Source organism: Leptinotarsa decemlineata, unplaced genomic scaffold, assembly GCF_025532065.1.
Source record: "Leptinotarsa decemlineata unplaced genomic scaffold, Ldec_3_MD MMD2_tig00026361_RagTag_RagTag, whole genome shotgun sequence".
Taxonomy (NCBI): Eukaryota; Metazoa; Arthropoda; class Insecta; order Coleoptera; family Chrysomelidae; genus Leptinotarsa; species Leptinotarsa decemlineata.
The window spans coordinates 5,683,282-5,706,043 of NW_027412704.1; the positions used below are offsets into that span (position 1 = coordinate 5,683,282).

The window sequence follows — 22,762 nt, forward strand, 5'->3', positions numbered from 1 at the left end:
ATATATATATATATATATATATATATATATATATATATATATATATATATATATATATATATATATATATATATGTCAATATTGAATTCTACGGAGTAACGCCAAATTCCTTCGAGAAATATTCTAAAAACTCGATTCACATACTGTGATATTCAGTAGAGTGGCAATCTTTCGATTACCTGCATAAACTTCTGAAGAAAATGGATACGATCGAATTCGGCGATAGATTGTTTTTCCCCATTATGAGCACTCTTGTGATTAAACGTTGAATAAAAACAGTTTTGCTACGGACCGTGTCGATTCCTCAATTGATAGACTATCGTGATTGGAAACTGTCCAAGTGTAGAGATTTATTGTCGTTGTCACTCGAGAGTATTCGAATAATGAATCAGAATGTCCATTTCAGTCCTTTTTATCTACTGAATATAATGACTGAATAGTAAAATTTTAAAGTGAAATGTAAAGACTACTGCAGAGGCCCGTTAGAGAGTAGAGGGGCAAAATTGAGGAAAAATCAATAACAACATAAACATTATCAGTTAGGGTAATACATATTATTACAACGTACATACGGGGGATGAAATGGAGTGTAATTTAAGCGTGGAAAATTGTTTTTCCATTGGAATTATACGCCCACTGATACAATTTCAATATTAAAGCTGATGAAAAATTAAAATTTTCAACTTTTTCATTAACCACATATAAAAATATTTCTAAAAAAGCAGATCTTTCGATTTTGAATATTTTCCACTACGAAAATCATTAATTTTCCAAGATATTTGATGGAATCTAACCTCTTTGTGATTAAAATAAGCTTATCTTTTTTTAATACAATTATTCAATATTATATTTTATTTTGATGTTCAACCTAAAAAATAATACCATATTTTTATACGGAAATGCTCATATTGCTCATGTTTCGAGAATTAATTTTATTATAAATGATAGTGGTACTTCTTCGTTGAATCATCCATTTTTTGTTAATGTTAAAGAAAACTAACATGCGAATAACTGGACATCATTTTGAATTGATTGTTTGAAATATTTTATATGTTTAGAATGTTTCAGTTGATATTTTTGAAAAATGTAGAATGTATTGTTACATCTGTCATCTCTTTAAATTTCAAAAATGTGTTAACATATATTTGAAAACAAAAATGAATTGAAACAAGTGAATGACATTTCAACACATGACACAAAAAAAAGATTATTATGTGCCATTTTGTAAATACAATATTTCCTAAAAATTAATCACTTCTAAAAATATAACCATTTCAATTTGTACAGAATGTTCAATATCGTGGCAGAATATTATAAACAAATATTTATGAGTAAAAAAATGTTATCCTCAATTTTGTGCCTCATAGAATGTTGAATATGTTATAAAAGACAATTTAGTTTGCAAAAGTTTGATTGAATACTGTATTTAGTATTTATGTCAATGAATATATTACTGCTAACCATATTATTGTCAGTTGAACATTTCCCATTCGAAAAACGCTGATTTTTTGTTTAGTTTGGAAAAATATTTCATGATTTTTGTCAGAATTGAAATAAATATTATGAATTCACATACACTATAACCATACTTGAATAATAGAGTAAAAATCTCACATTATCAGCATATTTGGCTAAAATAAACCAGAATCATTTCATAATTTATTCTGATAGTCAATCCAAATACATGCACAAACAATGAAAATCCAAGAAATGAAGCATAAAATAACCTTAATCGAGTTGCAGAAATGACAACAATCAGCAGCTACATTCACACTAACATGCAACGTGAAAAGTACTAAACTGTTCAATAAAAAATGTGCTTTATTCAGTTTTAAGTTTTTATTCATTACAAACCTAAAAACAAATTGAGTAACAGAAACATACACATTTCACATATTCATCCGGAAAACAACTGAAGTCTCTGGAACACGAACGTACTAGGGTCATAAGTGAATACCGGTTCAATTATTGGTACAGGATTTCCAAACTGCAGTTGGCCAATTTCATCTTTGTTATTCCTGATATAAACAACTTTTCGTAACAGACCATTCGGATGTAGGATGTAATACATTTCTTGTGGCTTGGGATCGACTTCCGCAAGTTCCGTGTTTGTTTCTTCATTGGAATCTTCCACATCGTCTAGTAGTTCAATATTGGCGTTTTCATTAGGAAAAAATATAAAATCCACTTGTTCCGATTCCGGTTCTACTGTTATATCGTTTGGAATAAGGTAGTCTGAAGTGGATGCAATATCTCCGAGAGGAGTAGAATTCTCGAATATGTCAAGATTCTCATCTGATGACTGTTCTGAAAAATATAAAGAGTTATCCAAATTACATTACCAGCTGGAAAATTATTGAAGTCAGCGACGTACTGATGACGAATTTGAAAGGATGACGTATGTGGAGAAGTACAAACACCTTTTTCTCTCGATAACATACATATTTGAGAATATGCCATATAATATGCGTCTGTGTGTTCACTTGGTAGATAAGTGATCATCATTGAACTAGACGTGCTATTATGTCTGGGAAGTATAAAAATCCACAGACGACTTCAACTATGCAACTTTTCATCAAACTCAACAAGGAGAGAGATTTAAATTTCCCATCTATGGCTACGCCATAGATGGGTAAGCTATTATTTCTGAATGAACATGACACTCAGTTGTTCTTTGTCATTCATTTACATGTTTACTGCGGAGTTTGTATTGAATACAGTCACTACTGAAGTGGAATAAACAACGAACTCATGCTCCATTTGAAACATACATATTGCTTTATTTCTGAAAGCTCAATAACACTGATTGATTTCATCTATGTGTATAGGGTATGTTACCTCCAACAGGTGATAAATGTAATAGGTATGTGTAAATTGTTCTTGAACAAAATAATATGAAATCAAGGATGGTACTTAGAGTTGAATTTAAAACATGAACATGAGCCATTTTGAGTTATGAGGAATGTACAAGTTTTCTTAACTTTCGTAGGAATTTTTGTTCTTCTACATTACAATATTCTGAAGTCCTCTAATTCCAAAGAGTAAATTCTTTAGAAATGGATTTTAGAATATCCACTACATCGGTGTTTCTATCTAGAAAAACTGAACTCAATCAAATCTTCCATCTCCTCTCTTTTTGTTCGATAATATTCTCATTCTCAAATTATCCATTCTTTTCGATCATGGAAATCATCAGTTCAATAATAGCTTTATATTTTTTTTTTCATTTCAGTATCGACTGATACTCGATTATTTCCTATATAGAAATTCAGTTTCAGTGAAAAATTTTCAGTGAGTTGGGTTATGACCTCGTCACAGTTAGGACTGACCGTATAATGTATTTTTCCCAAGCCACATACATTATGTATCGAACTGACTTCTGTGAGAGAGTGGCCCCTCTTTTGTATGTTCATTCAAAAAGTGAGGGAGGGTAAGATGACATGAGCGCCCTCAAACTCACTTTAGCAAAGGCATATGATATTGCGGAAGGTCACTTGAAGTCGAACTAAAAACGCACTCCAATATCCACTTCGTCTATGCAGCTGAAGATCGTTCAAAGTCGTTAAAGGTCAAACCCAAAACACTACCAGAAAGTCACCTTGTCTGCGTCTTGTGACGTAGATCAAAGTCGTTCAATTTCGAACTCAAAACAATCGTTCAAAATCACCTTGGCTACGTCGTGTCGTGTAGGTTCAAAACTCCAAGAAATCCGCGTAACTGGCTTAGTTTATTCGGAAATATAGGGAGTAAATGAGGGTCATTCAAGGTGTCGAGAGTCAAGATAGTTCAACGTCAAACTCGAAACACCTCCTCAAAGTCACCTTGGCTCACGTCGTGTGACGTATTGAGAGGTCAGTTCAAGGTTAAAAGTAGTGGGGGCAGGTTGTGAAATTGGCATAAATCAACTACTTATATCCCATGTTTTGGGTAGGTTATATCATTGTCTAGAAAGCGTGGTATCTATGAATCAATATCACTCATAGATATTATCAATGAGAAATCATATGAAAATTCCTCTTGATACAAATCAAAATGAAAAAATTAAAAAATCACTGTCACATGTACCTGGTTCTTTGGCCTCATCAGTACGGCGTAGTTAGTGCAAGGATGAGCAACACTTAGTTCATGACTCCGTACATTTGTATTCTGTTCTGCAACTGAGTGTTTCCCATGTTTGCAGCACTGATGAGGCCAATGAATCAGAAACACGTGTATGCAGTATGTAGGTTGCAGACACGTGTTTCTGGCTAGAAGTCAATCACTTATCTTCAACTTATTTCAATGAAATTTCGAAAATTAGGCTACAGTTGATATCGTATGGTTGCTACTTTCTCTCAAAATCTACCTGCTCACCAAGAATTACCGTTTTATTGAATAATTCGTCTCTACAACTTGATGTTGCATAAAATTCCTTGTAGACTATTTCAACGTATCAGTAAAAATTGTTTCATCATCATGGATAGTATTAAATTTATTGTTTTTTCATATATGTCAAATCTATGTAAGTTAAAACTTAGTATGAACTCAAAAGAATTTTTACCTTTGTCCTTTTGCTGTGAAGTTTTTGTAACTCCCTGGTAACGAACATGTGAATATTGGGAGCTGTAAATTGGTAAGACACTGGCACAGGAGATAGTGGCAATCGCCAGTAAAAACATCGCACACCGCATGATACCCATAATAACTCTGATATATTATTTTTCCTGTCTCCGGAACATTTATATTATTCAAAGAAGAGGTCGTGGACGACTGTGAATTTTGCATTGGATCCTTATCGTCCGGAAAAATACGTTTATTCTTGACCTTTCTTCTTAAGGAGCCTGAATGACCTAACTATTAGAATATAAGGAATGGACTTCGAATATATTTCGGAATTGAATTCTTCTAGGTCGATTATTATTCAGGTTTCGTAATGGTTTTCATGAACGGGGAAGCATTATGACCTCACATGCAGATGTACTACGTGATCATTTTTTCAAACTGAAAGGGAAATGCCACAGCGAAATAAACATGGGTTGTAGCTTGTATTGGGAACGTAGATATCACGTTCATTGGATTAGTGAATAAAAATCTGCAAATTAAACTCTTTGTGAACCGTTCTTTTTTTAATTGAAACAGGAATATGTTCAGTAGAGACAAGATTTTTGAGAAATAAAAGTATTTTGGCTTTTTGCTTGGCTTTCTGCGTCATTCAACAAAACTGTTTGGTACTTTAAAAGAAGAGAAGAAAGAAAATAACCACTTTATGAAAATATGTGAATTTAATAATAATATGTAATATGTAGTGATATCTAAAGGGTGCTGATGAGGGAATGAGAATTCATATTTTGTATAAATACTTTTTTATATTCCATGTTGAGTAGCGTTTCTATGAGCGTCATCTGTTTCGGTTCCATAACCAATGTTTGTGGTACATAATAAATGGAAAAAGGTTACTTTCGTATGAGTCAATGTTCATATAAAAGTACTTGATTCGAAAGATAGCTTCCTTTCCGTTTATATCTGAAAGAAACGTCTTCGTATGCTCTACATATTTTATATACAGTTTTTATTGTAGTTCATGAAAGTTTCCACATTTTTTGTTTGATGATGGAGCAGTAGAAATACGAAAAACATTCTTTTTTACTCCTGAACTTTACGTAATCAATTCATCTGAACAAAATAACATTCATACCGAAGCTGGTTACAAACGGACTGGGTGATAAATATAGTATTTTGTCCATATCATTAGGTAAGGTGGTAAAAAATAAAGATCCGTTTGCTTTGGGTGAAGCCGCTGAAGATCTGAAAGCAGCTCCTAGAGAATCGTTTATTTCGTTGTAGTCAGAACCTCTTGCTGTTCTCTTGATAAATCTTCCTAAAAGTCATTTATATATCGAAATATGATTGAGAATATTGTCTTTGGATATAAATTCGAGACCAACCAAATATTTCTCAAGAAATGGAAATTGAGAAAAATAAGGAATGTTGTCTCTTGTCCTTCGATATGTGCAAAGCTTTTGATTCAATTGACCATAGTATATTGTTGTAATCTTCTTGAATGGTTTCAAAATTATCTGTATGATAGAAGACAATATGTTCATTAAGGTAATTAAAAAAGGTCTCTCCAAAATATAACTTGTGGTGTACTCCAAGGATCCATCCTTGGTGTCCTGTTTTTTTCCTTATTTATATTCATTCACAAGTGCCGAAGTTAAACTTCATTGAAACTTTTCGAAAAAAAAGTTTCCCATATGGTGCGCACTTTAATGGTGACACTGTATAATTTGCATATGAAGTAGTCCAGATATATTTAATTCATTTAATGTAGTCGGAACAAACAATTATCCAGCAGTATAAGTATACCAATAACATATTTCACTGTATCGATTTATTCAAAGCCATAAATTTATAAATAAAACAGCAAAATGCAGCAATGTGGATCAGCAGAATTTGGAATTAATTGAACACATACGATAAATATTTCCTGATATACTACCCATTTCAGACTTCTGATATAAATCAGGTCATTGGAAAAATGTTTATTTCCTCTATTGATTGAATGTTGGCAATTTAATAGTTTATTTTCAACCCCAGTTTTTTATTCTATATATTGATGAGTTATTTTAAAAAATGTTACTGGAACATCAGATTTGGATAAAATTTCACTTAGGAGTTAGATGTGATAATTATAAAATGAAATATAAATTCAATGGTTTTAATCTCTCCTAAAAAAATACCCTTTGAATTTAGTAGTAAGATATTACTTTAGAGAATTCAGAATGTTTGAGTTTTTTGTACTAGCTGGTTAGAAAAATTGACTTTATCAAATTAAATAAAGGTATGAAAAAAAAGTGTACTCAAATACATGAACAGAGATAACAATGTGATAATGATGATGGCTTAGAGAAATGTGAAATGGCTTAGAGGTGTACATATTTCTGATGAATCTCAGTGGTGATCATATTTTCATCTACTAGGGATGCTTATTAATCAATTATTTTTACCGTTTCTCAATGAGTTTTATCTGATTTCTGTCAAATTTTTTAGTGCATTGATTCTAATGTCCACTTGAAAATGTAAACGAAATTGTCTCTTATAAAAATTGATAAATTCAATGATCCAAGATTACTTTTCCGAAATGTACCAATATTTATTCTCTAAAGGCCATTTTTTTGTGCGGGATTCAATACTTCTTACAGTTTTTTAGGTTTACAACTTTCCAAAATCCAACAATCAAACAGAGCTGAATAAATGGAGGGTCTGCTGAAGTGTGGAAGGTTATATACCCAAAAAAAGAGTAAGAAGTAACAATATTTGTTTCAAATTACTTCGAAATGATGTCTTCAACCCTGATAATGAGTTTTCCACATTTCAGGAAAGACACAATCCAGTCATGGATTGGATCGTGAATTTCTAGGCTCTCTAAATTTTTTTATTAAAGAAACATCAATACCGTCGAAAGCTCTTGTTTGGCCGAATACAACTGAGATTACAAATTCATCAAAATCAAGGTGGTTGACAATGTTTCGTGGTGTATTTCATCAGTTCGGACTTCCATTGTCTAATATGATATCCATCACTTCCACAATGGAGAAGGAAGTCCACAACGAATTGCCTTTCTTAGATGTATTGGTGAAGAGGACCGACAGTAAATGGAAACATCTGTATATCGAAAACCTACTCACATGGGACAGAATCTGAACCAGAAATCCAACCACCATCAATCGACTAAGAGAGGAATCATCAAGACTCTACTAGACCTTGCTTTCGGACTCTGTAATACAAAGGAAGATCTTGAAAAGGAACTAGGCATCATCAAAAATGACATTCAACGGAATGGTTACTCCAGAGTGATGATAGAAGAGGCTTTAGCTAGAAGACAGCAAGAGCTCCACAAGGATGAGAAGCCGCCACAACCAGTACTTGTACTTCCCTATATCAGAGGATTATCGGAAAGGAAAGGAAAGATTGGGTCCAAGTATAACATCAGGACCTGCTTCAGATCTGGGAACACTATCCGTAGCAGCCTCACGAAAACCAGGCCAGCAAACGCGGACTGCGATTCCAAGAATTGCATTCACCGGATACCCTACGAGTGCAGAGAATCATACATTGGTGAAATTAAGAGGCCATTGAAAGGCCTCTTAATTTCTGGAGCAGAAGAAACACACACATCGAGGAGAAACCAGCAAATCCGGAAAAGCAGAGCATGTTTGGACTTATCAACATACTATCAAGTGGGTTTAGGAGAAAATTCAAAGAAGCCGCGTATATGTTTTCCAACAACGCATTCAGTCAAGCCAGCGTAGAGATACGTAATATATGGAAACCTCTAATCAGGCGATGATATTTTGATTTTCAGCTTTCATTAATAATTCAATTTTTTATTTTGTTGTTGTTAGACAATGAAAGTGAACTGATGAAATAAGATGATTGAGTTTGTCAGTAACAACATAAAAATTCCATATGGAATGGAATGCTGAGGTGATGAAACAAACAAAGACAAGTTTGGAGTTGTCACTCCAGGAGAGCATTTACATAATCATTTATTCAAAACGAATTGCTCAATTATTCAGCCACTCTCAACCCTGAACTGGAAATACTGGCAAGTGGAAAACCGGATAATCCGAGCAATTCAAGTTTCACAAACTTATACGGTACCATAAAGAAAGTAGGGTGTGTAAATTACGGCGAGGGTGTAATTTGAGTCGCTTTGGGACAGACGGAAAGGTAGAACCGAAGGTAAAGATACAAGATGAAGCAATAAAAACTGCAATTTGTCGGCAGCGTAATAGAGATTGGGGCGGCAACTTTGGGCGGTCGACGTGAGCCTGCACAGTGTTATTGCACGTGTTTGTGAGTCCGGTGCGGAATGAAGAGAAACTGATGAGACCGAAATGATCCCGTGGGACATAAGCTAATAGATTAATTGGGTTTCTATAGAATTGAGGGTCGACAAAAACGTTAGTCATTTCTTTTTGACTTCATATGCCACTTCAGAAGACAATACCAGAAGTTCCCATATTAGAATTGAAGAACTTTTTTCAAATTGTCCGAGTTGAAAGATACTATTCTCGTCGAAGTGATGTTCAAGTGGGGTTAGGTTAGGTCTTGAGTGAGTGGGTCTATTCAACCCTCCACCGCAACCCGCAAGGGTTCATTGTGGTTTACACCTATTCACTCGGCCAAATAAACCCAGCTTCTCAACGAAGCCGGTAAGTTTGTATGGTGAATGATCTTTCAGGTCAGATGAATAGAGTACGGCTCTGCTGAACTCTAAAAACCTGTTTCGGTCCCCAGCGAAGCAGGAACAAAGTATATGCTCTGCTGTTTCATCATTGCCCAACCAGAGGCGACATTCACTGTCTTCCGGCAGTCCGAGTCGCTGCATAAGATGATTCAAATGACTCTGACCTATAAAAAGGCCTGTTAGACATTGTAGTTCATGCCTACTGTAGTCCAACAACTGTTTGGTATCAAGCTTCGAAGGGTGAGTAATCGCCTTGAAGTGAGCCAATCCTGGAAGATTCCGCCAGGAGTCCATAAATCTTCTTGCCATCCAGGTGTTCAATGTTTGTTTGGCAAAGCCTAAACCAATGCCAATGACAGGTTCTGGTCCGATGATTCTGCTTGCAGCACCTTCCTTTGCAGGGGAGTCAGCAGCCTCATTGCCTTCCTGGCCAGTATGGCTAGGAATCCAGATAAGTCTTCCTATAGAAGGGAGTCGTTTTTGGCAATTTGCTACCAATTTAGACGTTGCTCGGTAGGAGCCAAGAGCTTCCAATGCCGCTTGACTGTCCGAGAATATTTTTATTGACTTGTGTATGAGGTTGAATTATTCCAATCTCTCCCGCACACAATTCAAAAGCGTAAATTTCCGCTTGAAATACAGTCGCATAGGTTCCTGGGCAGGTCTCTGTCTGTCAAGGGAGGTAATTTGGGTCAATTATTCACGATGAATTCAAGTTTAGAGTGAACAAAATCTCAACTTTCGAATGAGACGAAAACCAAGACGAATATATCTTAGTTCCATATCACCATATCTTCAACATTAATTTGAGACAATTAAGACGCATATACCTAGCATAGATATCTATGGTATGAATAAGGACAATATTGTATGTGATTTAGTTTAATCTTCCTTTTGAAGATGATCAATTGGTGATCGAAACACATGTCGAGTTGTTGAAGATAACGGTTCGGTATTGGGATAAAACTTAACTACCCCAAGTTTATTGTAATATTTCGAAAATGTTCTTGTAAGTTTTTTTTCTTGAGGGTTAGGTTAGGTTGAGTTGGGTCCAGAGTGAGAGGATCTGTTCGACCTTTCATCGCAACCCGCAAGTATTTATTGTGGCTGTCAACTATTCACACTCAACCAAATAAACCCAGCTTCTTGATGAAGCAAGATTTCCACCTTGATACCCGCGACAACCTTCTCATATGAGGGTTTTTGCACGTCAGCTACACCTGACGATGCCTTAGATTCTACCGGGCAGGACTTTTTCGCCTCTGGTTTTGGTGAATCATCACTTGAGCGCAGTTTGCTAACCTGCTCATGGGGGGTTTGTTCCTCCATCTGGGACAGATTCTGCGTATGCCGCTCAAGAAGTTGGTGCAAGGCGGTTTCATAAGGTACCCCGCTTTTGAGGAGACGACTCAGTCGTTTCCTGGCTGCCAAACCTTTTTTTAGGTTCAGTTATTGGATCAGAAGTTAGAGAGTTGAAAAGCTCTCGCTCCTGATCTAAATTCACAGAGAGGTCAGTTGGAGTAGTAAGCTCGACATCCATCTCCTCTGTAGATTCAGCTTCAGGAATGATTTTTAAGTTCACTCTGTCCATGAAAGTCTTACGCGTAGCTAGGAAAAGAAGGTCAATCACGGCAGAGCCCCGCATTACCGTGACAAGGCGATGGTACGACGGCAGAGCCCCGCATTACCGTGACAAGGCGATGGTACGACGACAGGGCGCCCGGTAACTCGAAGGTTCTGTAGAGACAGCTGATAGGCTCAGTGTCATTCATCCTCTCGGCACGGATACACGTACCTTAGGATTAAGCTATCGTTGGGATGTCATTCAATTAGGGGACAATAGAACCACAAGTGATTCTGTAATTCCCGTATCTAGCGGGGCTACGTGGAAGCAGGCATCCGATGGCAGGTTTGCTCCACCCCCACATCCCAAACCAATGCACTCGCCAAAAGCAGCATGCACAGTGGTCCAGGCAGTGAAAGATGAATAAGGACAGCCAACCCGCCTTTCCTAGAGGAGTACGAGATATATTTTTCAGTAGAAATAAGTAAAATGTTTTGGACTCTCCCAAAATCAAACGGAAATAGGAGTTTTTGGGGATACTGAATTCGAATTTGAATGTGTCCACTTTGAAAAGTCAGAACTCAATTCGCAAACAACAATTTGCTAAGTTCTTCATATACTTCCCACGAAAACTCTTTCTGCTAGACCCCGTATGCATCGACGTTAAAAACTATCATGTGAGATATGTTGCTGACATTTTCATTGCGCATCAAATATAACTTGTAATATCAAGTTGCCCGGCTGACCCTTCTTGGCAAATATCCATCTTACTTTGTCCATGACATTTCTGCTGGCCCCTCTGGCTGCTGAATCAATATGTACTTCATTTGTGGCCGGCGTCACGTGAAATGTCATTACTAGTGGTTCAACAACTGTTAGTGGCACCCACTTGCGTGAGGAAAAGCTATTACACCATCTGAACGTAGGGAGAGTAAATGTATACAGAAAACACGGTAGGGCGATTTCTTTCATTCAGTTACATGAAAAAATCATTGCGAAAAACATGTTAATTGAATTGTTAGGAATCACAAGTTGAAATGTAGCTCGCACAAGTTGCGACTTCTGAGGGTTGTCGTTCGTAGGGGTTCAAGTTAACGGAAATAGTATATTGTACAACAAGTGAGAAAAACGACACATTTCTTACGAGCGCAGAAGTTTGTTGGCACGAGCCGAAGGCGAGCGAGAAATATGCCATTTTCTCACGACTTGTACACTGTACTTTTTCTACGGTTGCGTTGTTTTCAAGTATTGAAAATTAAAATACGTATATAATAATACTTGTAGGTTATTAACTCATTTTTGTATTTTATTTAAAATAGCAATTAACAGCTATATTTGAACAATTTCTTCCTGGTAGGTCGTTTTGTTTCAACATGTCTTCGGTAATTGAAATATTAGCTGCAGTCGAAGTTTAAGTTGATGGGAAAACGTACTGAGGAGCTTCCACAGCATTGTTGTGTTCAGGTTCTAATGGCGCTGGAGGCTTAACGGATTCTACTGTACTTTTTGAAATTTTCATTTTGTTAGCTATGGAGTTGTCGATATAAGATTCATCAACATTGCTGAATTTCCAACCTCCATGGCGTTTTGAAGTTAAAAGATCGTAAACAGTGGCCAGTATATAATCCAGGGTTCGGTAATTGCAAAAAGTTCGCTATTTTTATCGCCATGGTGCCAAATTTATATATCCCCACAGATTGTTTCGTACATTTGCTATTTTTGTAATTTAAAAAAAACGTTGTTTCATTTGTGCATCGTCGAAGCTTTACATATTTTTTTAAATTTAGTAGGATTCCTCTGTCACCGTGACATTTCTAGGACCCTTGCTTTTAGTATCAGGTAATTTTATTGAAAGGGCCGAATTGAGATCTTTTATGTCATCAATTTTGAATTTTCGAAGTACATCACAACGACATGCCCCTGTAAGGCCAATAGCTAAAGCAGCCTGAAATGAAAACCAAGCATTCATTTTTCGATACCAATTTAAGAATTTTCAATTCATACTTTTTTCAGCAAATACTTTTCATCAGGTGCATCTTTTGAAAATTGTTGAATTTCTTCAGGAGTTAATGTTTTTGACTGGTTTGGAGCATATTTTTCAGATTTGCGTTTTGAAAATGCACATGTTTACGTATTTTGATATATGAACATAATTTTTAATAATTAAGGTACTGAATATTACTGGAGTTTTTTCCCAACACCAAATCGTTATTTTTACACCTCGACAACGATTTGGTGTTGGGAAAAAACTCCAGTAATATTCATTACTACACCAAAGATTCCAAACAGTACATCACAAGTAATTAAGGTACTCCTCAGCATCGAGTACTGGGACCATAATGTTTTTTGATTTCTATCTTCTTGACAACTCTTCAAAATAAACTAACAAGGTATTTTCGGAAGAAGAATTTACCTTGGCTTTCATTTTCCAGTCCATAAAGTTTCTGTAAGCGGTTTCATATTTTTCTCTTGATGTGCTCGGTAGCAAATTATTGCAAACATCTATTGCTTTCTGAATAATTTCTAGAAGTGTATTTTCCATCTCTAAATCTTCGTATTCTATTATATTCAATATTTAATGAATCTGAACTGTTTATAGTATAATAATCAACAATAAAACTATCTTCGTTGGATAAGTTGATAGCAATAATTATGCAGCGCTTCGGTTTTGTTGTTATTGAAACGCCGACAATAGGCTACTTGGATATTTCACGAGAATCGTCGGCGTAGCGTTGTCAACATGGAGAACGTGTCATATGAATCTGACATCAATATTACTGGAGTTTTTCGTTATTTTCAACACCTCGACACGTGTGATTATCTTCAAAGAGGAAGATTAGAGTTAAATCGTTCGTTGAAAAAATATTTTCAACTTTTTAGTTCGATATTCTTTAGTGATTTTTAGTTTTCCAAAACTATATTCATTTCATCTAAACTTTGGGGTTAATCAGCCGTATATTGTTTAGAAAAATGACTATTGATATTTTCCGATTCCGGAGAGAGAGCCTGAAAATCAGCTACCAAGCCCAAGGCAGCAGGCGAGCAGAGAAGAGTTACAAATAAGGCAGTTGGCGCGCGTGGTAATAAAGAAAAATTCTTTCTTCAAATTAAGAAATACACGTGGAGTGAGTTCGAATTATATTAAGGAGCTTACGTACAGCGCCATCTGCCCCCGAATAGATCAAGTAATAATGTCGATATATCAAGGATGTTGCGTACAGCGCCATCTGCCCGCGAATAGATCAAGCAGTAATGTCGATAATTCCGTCAAATACAGATCCCGAGCTCGAGAGTTACAAGCAAGCAAATAAACAAACAAACATACATACATACATACATATAGGTGAAGCTAATAAGAGCGTGTTAATAAAATTAAAAAAAGGAAGGTCATTCCTGTATTGAAATCGTAGCAAAAAAAGCTAAATCAACAGTAATTGATTGTGGTTCCAACCTGTTTAAACTCAGAGTAGGTAGAAGGTTAGAGAAAATAGCGATCATATTCTGTAATATGAAAAGTGTGATTTCTGTGAAATAGTAGTGCTCATTATCTTTTCTGCAATTACAGAAAGTTTTTCTCATTAAAATGCAACGCCGGTTGAACACAACATTCATTAAAATGTTGGATAACTTTTGAGTGATTTTGAGAACAACATGAATGTCCGGTTACTACCTGAGGGGTTTATTTACGCAAGTCGTTGAAATTTCTCCAGTGTGAATTTACACATAACTTTTTCTCGAAATTGGGTACTATCTTTGTTCTAGGACTTTGCACTGACTGAACTGTCAACAAGTTGTTATAATGCACCGATGCATACATTTACATGTCAGATGATACTCGGTTGGTTAGCATAAATGGGTAATTAAATCAATTACGTTGAATTATTTAATTGTGACACAACTAGAAATACAAATCAATTCAAAGAACTAAGATTATTAAAAAAAAGGAAAGAAGAAAAAAAAACACATCAAAGTTGCTGCTTCGTTCCCTCCTGTTCATAAGAGAGGACATATGCCTCATTGCTCACAATTGATTTTGGCGAAATTGGGAACACCTGTGAATCGTTGTATTCATGCCATGTGCCACTATATGGGTGTCTGCAATATGCTGTGTAATGTCCGTTGTAAGTAGTCCCACTGTGATTTGAAAGTGCATATAGATTATAATGACAACGAGCCACATTGATTTTCCCTATAACATGCTATTATTCAAAAATGAACATATTCAAATACCTCCAGTCTCTCACATAAAATATTTAGAGACAATAATAGACAATCACCTCGAACGAAATTATCACTTCGAATATGTAAAAAAAAAATTGAGAAGCATATCTAGCAGATTCAAACTCTATACGCGCTTGTTCGATATGAAATATCGAAAAATATTATATGGTTCACTGATACAACCACATTCATCTCACGGGATGAAACTATGGGGTGCAACAGTTGATTCACATTTGAAATCTTTGTAAACTTCTCAGGAATGGATTTTGAAAATCATATATCGAAAACATATTACATATCACACGGAATCACTTTTCTCTGATTTCAAAATTTTAGACATTCGACTACTGTACTATCGATCACTAAAACTACATAAGAATGAAGCTAAACTTTAGCCAATACAGCATACAGGGTGAGTCATCGAGATTCTCTCGGTCCATTGCTACCAGGTAAAACCATTCTTTTAATTGCTCAATCCTTTTCCGCAATCACATCGATAAATACTATCTTTTATTTGATTCAGCCGAGCGTAGCCAACCAAAGTTACATTTTTTCAATGCAACATCCAGTATATGAATACGTCATTCGATTCCATATTTTCTAAGCTACCTTAGGAATTTTTGTTTGCCATTGCGGCATTGTCAACTTATTCCAGATAAACCTAATTTGCGGACGATATTTTTTTAATCCACCGCCTTCATGTCTACAGCAATCATGTGGATTTTTTTAGGAATAGTTAGTTTACATTACTATGGTAATTTCAGGAATCTCAACTCTTGGAAAAAACATATAGGGTGCTCGATTAAACAGGGTCAATTTACTCATTTTCAAACAGACATAATTCAACTTTTTCAAATGGAACACCCTGTATTTTTTCATTCGTTTGAAATGTTTCAACATCTCACAACATTTTTTATCGAAGGTTAACTATACGGAAAACAGATATTTTACAAATTATTGTTGTTACCACAAAAAGGCATTTCAATATACCCAATATTCTAAACGAGTTGAATTCCTTCAATATAGCAATTGCCTGAATTTTCATCAAAATATTAATATAGGAAGAACAGATGGATGATAAGCGAGATTGGTCTATAGTTTGTGATTTCAGTGTTATCTCTTTTTTTATGGATATGAGTCACTACTGCAGTTTTAAATGAGTCGGGCCACACACCAAGTAATATACATTTATTAATAATAAAAACTAAAGGATCTAGTATATAATATGATATTGATTTTAGCAGTTCTGCTTCAATTTCGTCTTTTCCCATCGTCCTTTTGTTTTTAAGGTCGCAGAATAAAGCGTTTACTTCATTTTAATCAGTTAGGCCTAAGACAAAAGAGTTTGGTGAAATGTTTGGATGAAAAACGAGGTTATCTTTTTTGACTATTTTATTTGCCAATTTCTTTTCAATATCTACGGAATTGTCTTTGAATTCATTGGCTATATCTGTGTTGTTTGTTAGGAGTACTCCCTGATCATTTTTCATTGGTCCAATTGTGGTTGATTTAGCTTTAGTGTCGGTGATTTCTTTCACAATATTCCATAGTTGTTTGGTATCTTGTTTTTGTATTCTATTTTGTTCTTATAGTAATTTTGCTTGGTGTTTTTTATCAAATTGGTGACTTTGTTTCTCAAAGTTTTGTAACGTTTTTTTAATAGGATGCTGTCAGGGTATTCGAGACTAGTTTTGATTAAACAATTTTTATCATTAATCATTTTCAGTAAATAGTTTTTTAACCATGTTGCAACTTTGGTATTTTTCTCGAATCTCTTTTTTAGATTGGTATAATTATTTGCAATGCTCAAAATTGTAATAATGAAGTTATTCAGTGCTATATTTGGATCTTGGATCAGGTATACGTTTTCCCAATTTGTGTTTTCTAACTTTTTGTATAATTTCTCAAAATTAATGTATGGAATATATTTGCTCTAAGATTAATTGTTATGTGTGCTTTTTGTAACTATTTGTAGTATTGTCGTTGAGTGGTCTGTTATATTTGTTTTCATATTTACGTGAATCACTATTTTGTTTCAGAAACTTCCACCACAGACTTTGTGAAAATCAAATCGTAATGTGTAGGTTATGAAATTACTACGGATCTTTCTTCAAGTAACGAACGAATCAATCAGAAAAAAAACACTATTTTGTTACAATTAAATGTTAGTTTTCATTCAATATAAGAAATTTTGGTATGATTATCATGTTTGTGAAATCACTCCACCAAGTCTAATCAATTTCTGTGACTCCACTGTTTCATAACTCCGCGCGATTATATTCTTTGATGAGTCCTTTCATAATGGATTGAAAGAACCCCAATAATCACGTTAATGTATTTTTTGCTGAGGTGAACGACCTGTTAAACTTCACCATTAACTGTATACCTCTAAGGTCTCAAACAAAATAGTAATTTCAGTAATGGACGTCGTGACAGGTTGTGGTCAATGTCCTGAATTTTAAACGCACACGATTTAGATATCTGGATATCTCCACTCCCGTTAATGACTGCCAGGTAGATTCTAGCACGGCAAAATAAAGCTATGGTCGGAGTTCGTATGGGCGAAATAACGGTGAAGCGATGCATTTCAGCTGTAATATTTCTCGAGGAACGGTTCCCTTAGGCTTCAGGAAGACTGTGGGGGTCTTTTTTTCCCCTGTTTGCTTGCAGCCAGGGTCGGTTTCGACGTGAAGTGTACTGGAGATTATGCACGGCGATGAAAATAATGACCGATTGCAATTTCTACTGAACAATATTGAATAATTAAGTAATTTGTTGAAACGCTCAGATTTGTTTTCAAACACTTCGTGTTCCCAGTGAGGCATCTGAATTAGTTCGAAATATTTTTGACATAACTTGAATTACTAGTCAAGTAGATAATGTAATCTAACCCTTACTTTTTGCAATTGATCATCCAGGCATCCAGGAGGATATAGAGCTACTATGGCTTGATTAGGTTCGGTCGTCTCTTCATCTTCTTCACCAAAATCGATGTGAGTCATCCAGATGAACTAGTCTTCCAGTACCGACAAATCTGATAATGTAACAAGTGATGAGGCGCATACATTCGGTCCTGGAAATCATAACGAAATGGAAGAAGAAAGACGACCAAAATGGAGGAGAAAGTAACTCTAACAATTCGAGATTCTAGTCGAGAGTTCCAACAATTATCAAAGGATGAATTTCATCAGTACGGACTTCCATTGGCTGATATAATATAAAATGATCCACAAGAAGGACGTTCCGCTCAGACTGATAATCAGCTCCCGAGATTCGAGACTCAGAACATGTCTAGGTTTCAACTCACCATAATACAACCATAACAAGGAGATACATCGTCTTTTGTAAAGAATCAAGGCATTTTGTCAAACTACTACGGACAATTGAAGTCACACAGGAAGATCAACTGATCATTTTCGACGTGGAAAGCCTTTACACCAACGTTCCGGTCGAAGAAGCACTCCAAGTCATACAGAGAAAGCTATCCGAAGACGGGGACCTGGAAGATAGAACGAGTTTACCTGTAGAAGTGTGTACGAAACTGTTATTTCCAACTGAAAGACGAATTTTTTACACAAGATGGGGGACTGCCATTTGAATCGCCAACATATTCATAGCCAACATATATATGTAGTGGTTTCAAACTCTGGCTATTGATGAAGCCCACAAGAAACCTCGTGTCTGGTCGAGATACTCTGACGACACCTTCACGATATGGAATCATAGGTATACTGAACTAGACGCCTTCCTGAAACACATCAACAGCGTAAGACCTTCCATCACTTTCACAATGGAGAAGGAAGTCCACAACGAATTGCCGTTCTTGGATGACACAACCAGTGCTTACACTTCTCTATATCAGAGGATCGAAAGATACCATTGAATGCATTGCCGAGTACAAGAAACACACACAGTCCGAACTAATGTAATTCATCATCAAACATTGTCAATCACCTTCAAACAAAGTATCAAAAGAGGTTACATATCTGAAAGTCATTCCGAACCCTAGATCGACCTAAAAGAAATATAGTATGATGAAGAAAAGACGAACTTAGCACCGACATTGGCCATACTCAACTATGGGAAGGCTTGAGATCTGAAATCAGTCTTGATAAATCGGCTATGCGTAATGATATGTATATTTGATTGGTAGGCCGAGGATGTAACAAGGTGGAATGATGGTAATAAAAATCTATTCAAGGAGTGAACTTGTGTGTTCGACTATAAGAGGAGCATACCAACAACAGTATTGGAGACAGGATTTGTGATGGCGAATGTGTCTACATGCCATGTGGAAATACATTTTCTACGTAGATAGTCGACTTTCTGCATAAAAAGTTCGAGCCTTCCCAACGAAGTACATTCATCACTTTGAGTAAGCTGAATTGAATTTTGAGGTTTTTCTAATTGAAAACACTGTTAGCTGAAAATTCAGGAAAAACGAGTGATTTTTACATACACCTCAGCCGCTGTGAAGTTCAAAAATTGTTATAACGTGCGATGAAGTTATTATCTAACCTGAAAATTTCTTGGAGACTTGGACTGGGTAACTCTCGACTGTCAACTGAAGAGATCAAAGACGATTAAATAAGAGCTATAATTGAGAAAAAATAATGTTAGAAATGAGATGATAATCATTCCTGCGAGTCAAAACGAGAGAGAATATCGTCTCTAAAAGGACATGGAACCGGTCCTGTGCAATAAGACATTATAGTTTCCTGTGCATGCAACTCCAGAACAAAGGGACGAGGGTATTGCTGGATTTGAGGTGCATGTTGTAAACATTTGTTGGAAACAGCTGAAGTGAGAATGGGAAAAGTTCACTGAAAACTATTTCTGAAAACTTTACACTTTGAGAAATTCGGCACTACTTTGGAAGTTTCGTGTTCAGAAACAATTTCCGAAGTTTGTAGGTAACTTAATCGAATGAACATAAACAGTAAGAGGCAATTGTGATCCGATTGGATTGAACAATATCAAATGGATGTTGTATTGAAGTGAACATTGAAAGATTCTTGAAAAATGAACTTTAAAGTTCTTATTATGTTGTTGGCAAAAAAAATCGAAAGCTCAATATGGAAAATGTACATTTAAATAAGCTTGAATGACGAATCTTTCAAATTTTCTCTCATTCAGATCTGTCCCCAATATGGAACAAACCAGTGTAAATGCCTGCTGATAACTGTTCAATCCAATAATTGTTTCACAATCACAAATGTTTCTATAGAAATGTTTGACAATATATATATTAATGAATGTCATCATTATATCTACAGTTCTATTCTAGTAGCTTTTGATGGATTTTTGATGCGGTCAAGTTCAATACTTCCAAGTATATAACATGAATTAATAAAACACAGAATATGTCTATTACCTAGCACAAGAATATAGTCTATACTGATTTCAGAAAAGCATTTGATCAAGTGGATCATGATGTATTACTGCATAAATTAGAAAGGTATGGAAACTTCTCTCTTTTCTAGTATGTTATGATGTGTTCTATTCCATGTTTGTCTAGGTTTTTCTCTCTCATTGATCGTTGCTTTTCGCGTCCTCCACATCTGCCTTGTATTCGCCCTTCTATGTTGATGTTCACATCAACTCAAATGCCTTGTTGTTGCCTTGAAATCCATCACTGATTTACGATTTTTTGCTGTTTTCTTCGCCTTTGGAACAGTAGGGCAACACAGAGCCATAATCAGGTAAAAGTATGGTCTCTGAGAGTTAACGTGAAGAATATACCTCTTGTTGATATCAAAAACGTTTTGTTACCTCCATTAAACATTAAACTGGGGTTAATGAAAAATTTTGTGAAGGCATTCGACAAAAAAGGCGATGCGTTCAAATATCTTAAACACGTTTTTCCCAAACTAAGTAATGGAAAGCTCAAGAAAGATATATTTGTTGAGCCACAAATTAGAAAACTACTAAGTGATCAACAGTTTGATCAAAAATTAGGTAATGTTGAATTAGCTGCGTGGAGTTCTTCCAATAGAATTGTTTCGGAATTTTTAGGGAACACTTGTAGAAGAACTACTTGAAAACTACTGCAGAATGGGATGTCGCATGTCTCTCAAAATCCATTGTTTGCACTTCCATTTGAATTTTTTCCCAGAAAATTTGGGTGCTGTCAATGACGAACAAGGGGAAAGGTTCCACCATGACATACTGATAATGGAGCAACGTTACCAAGGCAGATGGGATGCAGCAATAATGTGTGATTATTGTTGGTTCTTTATGAGGAAAAACAATAAAACATATAAACATAAACGGAACTCAACATTTGCTAAAAGGTTATGTACAAAAGACTTCATCTGAATGTTTTCTCATGTGTATCGTTGATAAAGTCTGTTATACTCAAAATATATCGTTTTTTTTCTTGTTTTTATCTTATATTTCCCTATGATATGTGAAAAATTTTGTGTAAAATAAAAATAACTATTACTCAAAATCTTTACGTGATGGAAAATTTTTGATGTTGAAGACGCAGTTAGGATGCTTTAAACTTTCATTTATAGGCCATAATAATATTAGTCGCAATTTTTATTCCCATTAGTTGTCTAGTGTCATTGAATACGATTATATAGCTACAACATTGATTTTTCAAGTATCTGATGATATCGACAGTCCATTTAGACTAACAAACGCTAAACGGATATAGCCTTTATCTGGTTTCCAACAACCTCAATCAAGTTGACGCTGCAAAACGATTTTATTTCTGTTGCCTCCACTGTCAATCTCTACCGGATTTGCAGGCGCACCAGACGTAATTAGTCGAAACCAATCCTGACTGATTGAATTACTGGTGATGGCTGGAAGAGGCCTTTGAACTGCTTTAAATTATAGCTGCTCCCGTGCTGTGTACAGGTTGATTTTTAAAGTCATTAGTAGAAAGGCAGACGTTATTGGTCGTAGCGTGATTCGACGTTTGAAGTTCGATCATCAGAGGGACCACTCGCTGATTGCAGTTGATTCCCTGTGATTGCAATTCGATCATTTTTTCATCTGTCTACTGTAAAGAATGTATATTTCTGTATTTTCTGACTAATTATTATTTTTTGAAATGAACTTTTTGGTGGAGGAGTCAGTATTCCTAACAATTTTCTGCCAATCTGAAGAAAGTGTCAATGAGGGCAAACTGAAATTTTCTCCCCCAAAATTTACTGTCTGAAAACTCACAAAATCCTAGTCAGTAGGTAACTTTCTTGAATTTGGCCTATCAAATAAAATGGATAATTTTACTAGTCCGGACTATAATTCTGATATGATATAACCAGCTGTCGCATGCCTACGAACTATCAGAAGTCGAAACTTGTGTGAGTTAAGCACTAACGAGGTCTTACCTTTCAACGTGTGATTCCTAACATAGCAGAGCATGTTTGGAATTATCAACCACACATCAAGTGGTCCCAAGCGGAAATCATCAACAGAAAAAACAGTGGTTTGAGAGAAAGTTCAAAGAAGCTGCATATATGTTGTCCAAAACAAAATCTATTCACATTCACTAATAATTTTTTGATGAAGTTATTATTACGTTTTTATATATCTTCAGCTACTCTACCGGAAAGGTCATCATGATGGGAGTGGACAAGAACTGTATGTCTTCATTCTAATGAACTTGCATGAATTATTCTTATTTTCCCCATTCTTCTTTTGATAATAATTACAAATTTGTATAGGAACCTTAAAAACTTAAAGTATAGAATATCACTAAAAGCTTGAAACTAACGGGTCTACCAACAGGT

At 35.5% G+C, this 22,762-nt stretch overlaps 2 protein-coding genes across 3 annotated transcripts in view; one reads left to right on the forward strand and one right to left on the reverse strand.

Moving 5' to 3' along the window:
- gogo (thrombospondin-1 like protein golden goal) overlaps positions 1–22,762 on the forward strand; it is a 398,554-nt gene that overhangs the window by 187,951 nt on the left and 187,841 nt on the right. The window lies entirely within an intron of this gene.
- Positions 1,870–4,683, reverse strand: LOC111514738 (uncharacterized). The gene is made up of 2 exons (XM_023170989.2): positions 4,541–4,683; positions 1,870–2,307 (listed from the first exon to the last, which is right to left on the reverse strand). The coding sequence occupies exons 1-2, from the start codon at positions 4,677–4,679 to the stop codon at positions 1,898–1,900; spliced, it is 549 nt and encodes a 182-aa protein (XP_023026757.1). The 5' UTR covers positions 4,680–4,683; the 3' UTR covers positions 1,870–1,897.